The sequence below is a fragment of the Gavialis gangeticus genome, unplaced genomic scaffold (assembly GCF_001723915.1).
Source record: "Gavialis gangeticus isolate Ggan-Ray unplaced genomic scaffold, GavGan_comp1, whole genome shotgun sequence".
NCBI lineage: Eukaryota > Metazoa > Chordata > Crocodylia > Gavialidae > Gavialis > Gavialis gangeticus.
Window position 1 is genome coordinate 44,419,692 of NW_017728997.1, and position 2,915 is coordinate 44,422,606.

The 2,915-nt window shown below is 38.9% G+C and overlaps 1 protein-coding gene across 1 annotated transcript in view; it reads right to left on the reverse strand.

Moving 5' to 3' along the window:
• The window catches only part of IARS (isoleucyl-tRNA synthetase), a 319,713-nt gene that overhangs the window by 285,315 nt on the left and 31,483 nt on the right, over positions 1 to 2,915 (reverse strand). Inside the window, exon 6 of the mRNA XM_019505112.1 lies at positions 614 to 696. Coding sequence (XP_019360657.1) covers positions 614 to 696 — 83 coding nt within the window. The remainder of the gene's footprint in view (positions 1 to 613; positions 697 to 2,915) is intronic.

Genomic DNA, 2,915 nt, shown 5'->3' on the forward strand with positions numbered 1-2,915 from the left:
CCCGGGGGGGGGGGGGGGGGGGGAAAAATCACAGAAAGTTCCCAAATTCCAGATCCACAAACACAAAATTAAAAGGAATGGGTTTAAATGTCTCCAGGTTCAGCCTTACAGATGAGTTTCAGTTAGGGCAATGGCATTTGGGTTACGATTCTTGGAAATAAAAGCAAGAATGGCATTTGTATGGGAAAGCGACTAAGGTAACATAGACTGGAACATTTTTCAAGTCATTCTTCAGATCTAGGTTTGTATAGAATACATTACTAAATGAGACTACAAAGCCAAAACAACTTGCATGAGTTTTATTTGCTTTCTTTGAAAACCCTATTATAAAACAAACAAAGAGAAGGCTGGTTATTAAGTCTCTTCCTTGACAGATTTACAATAAATCTAAGCTACTTTGTTAAATGCAGGGGCAAAATATTTAAATTAGTCTATTCTATACATTTCTGGTCACTGGCAATTAGTAAATTAGAAATAGAAAAGAAAATCTCTGAGAAATACGGTAAACATTTTCCTCTCAGAAAGGAATATGGCTCACCATACAATTACAATGACCAAAGCAAATTTCAAACATTTATATATTTAAAGAGCTTAGTGAGCTAAAGGAACTTACCATACAGATTCCATGAATTCTGGATACAGAGTTTTATAGTCATTCTCAAAATCAATCCAGCGTCCTAGTCTGGTAACATTGAACTGTTAAAATATGAACATACAACTTGAAAAACAACTCAAAACAATGATCACACTATATTTCCAATATCTATTACTTTAACAACTTGTTTAAAAGCACATGTTCTACCCCCATCAGTGTACCAGGCCCACAAAATATTTAAGCCTGACAATGGTTCAGGGTAAAGTATTTGATCTAGCATGGAGTACACAAAAGAAAGGTCATGAATTAAGGCCTTTCCTTAAATCCAAAACCATGCAATATAAAAATATCCCCTTCGTGCAACAAGACAGATGCAGGGTATGCTAGAGTACCTGCAGGAAGGAGGAAAGATTTATGCGACTTGAAGAGAAACCAGTCACAACTTTGCTCAACCCAGGGAATTCAGGATTCACCTCAAAACTTTGCTTTGGCAGCAGTAAATGTGGTTGTCAAATCTTTTAAAGGTTTGGCTGTTCATGTTTTTTGCTATGGCAATCTCTTTGCTAAGATCTATTACAATGGGACTGAGCATCCAAAATGTTGGGTCTGATATATTTGATTTGGGTTTAAAAAACAGAAGAAAAAGGCCTCAGAAAATCAATTCTCCAACAAATGTGGTCCATAGAAATGCAAAGAATTCCTGCATTCTAATGACAATATGAATAATCAGTTTTACTATTTGCCAGTAGACAGACCACATCCTACTGATTATTATGTTCTCTACATAGATTTACTTAATTGACTTCCACTTTAGGTTTAGTGACTATTGCTATAAACAGCATTAATACAAAACATTTTTTTTTTGCCATCTGAAAGATTAAGTCTCAGAACCAAAACACAAACTAACACACTGCAATGCCAGCTGCTAAAAGTCTATGATAATCAAAACTGAGGTGAGAAGCAGAAAGCAAAATGTTATCTAAAAGGATGCAATTCAGTTTATTAAAAAGGGGAACCAAAGTTACTCATTTTATTTGAGAAATAACAATCTAGGAAATAAATCAATAATTTTCCATCTTTGGAAGGATAAGCCCCATTCTGCTCATTTAGCAATTTGCACAATTTTAATCAATGGTTTCTGCCCCAGATACAACATTAAAGAAAGCTTTGAAGGGCAGGTAAGGTAGAATGCAAAAAGACACAAAACAGGACAAACAAAACAAAACCTGATTCATGCCTGTGCCTTCCCAGGCAAGAATGCAGTAAGTTAGAAGATGGATAAAACATCCTCAAAAACAAGGAAAGCGGACCCAAGATTGAGCCAGGTGGCTCCACACAAAAGCAGCACTATTCAGAAAGCAGAAGAAACCACCAAAATGCCTTCCTGATTACCTAAAACACTCCTCTCACCCAGACAGGACTGCATAGACTGTCACTGCCACAAGTCCTACTAGCCCAATAGGAAATTAAGTTCTAACCTATAAATATTCAAAACCTAACTTCCAGGCTACAAGCAAATAATTCTTCCACTTCCTCTCCTGCAGCTCATTACAGAAACCACTACCTAAGAGGTTTTTATTTCTTTTACTGTGTGCATTAGGTGAGTCTTTCCTGTAAGTATGGACAATGCAAGACCCATGCAGTTGTGGGACAAGTACTGTAATTTTTTTTTCTTTTGCATTAGTGTTTGCCACAATCCCTTGGGAGTTTTTTGTGGTGGCTCTTTGGTTAACACTGAGTGCCCATGTAGCTCTTGATGCAGCCAGGATCGAGAGTTATCGCTCAGACAAGTTACAGGACTGATTCTCAGGTACCCAAGAAAAACTGAGGTACTCTCCACACTCTGGCCTTAAAAGAGATATTGGAATTAGAAGGCTAGAGTCAGGAGGGCCAACCTTTTTGGCAGGCCCGTCACAAGATAAGAAATGCCCAGGGTGCCACTTCACTTCCATTCCCCTCCACAATATGCTGCTCTCTTTCTGCTTCTCCCTGGGTGCATCTACATGAGATGTTTACTGCACAGTTGATTAATTAGCTGTGCAATAAATGTCTCAACATCTACATGTCCATCCCTACTAGGCTGGAGTAAACTAAACTAATTTGCTCTGCAGCAATATAGTACTTGTAAATACTACCAGCGAGCCCAGTGGTGGTCAAAATACAGCCCACAGGCCTGGCCCAGGGGGGCCCTAAAAAATTTGGAAAATTAATATATCTCTGCCCTTGGTTCCTGTCAAAAATAGCAGAAACCAAGGGCAGTAGGACCCAGGGGAAGCCCAGCAGGCTGCCACAACAATGGGGCCCACCCGGCCCCACCCCC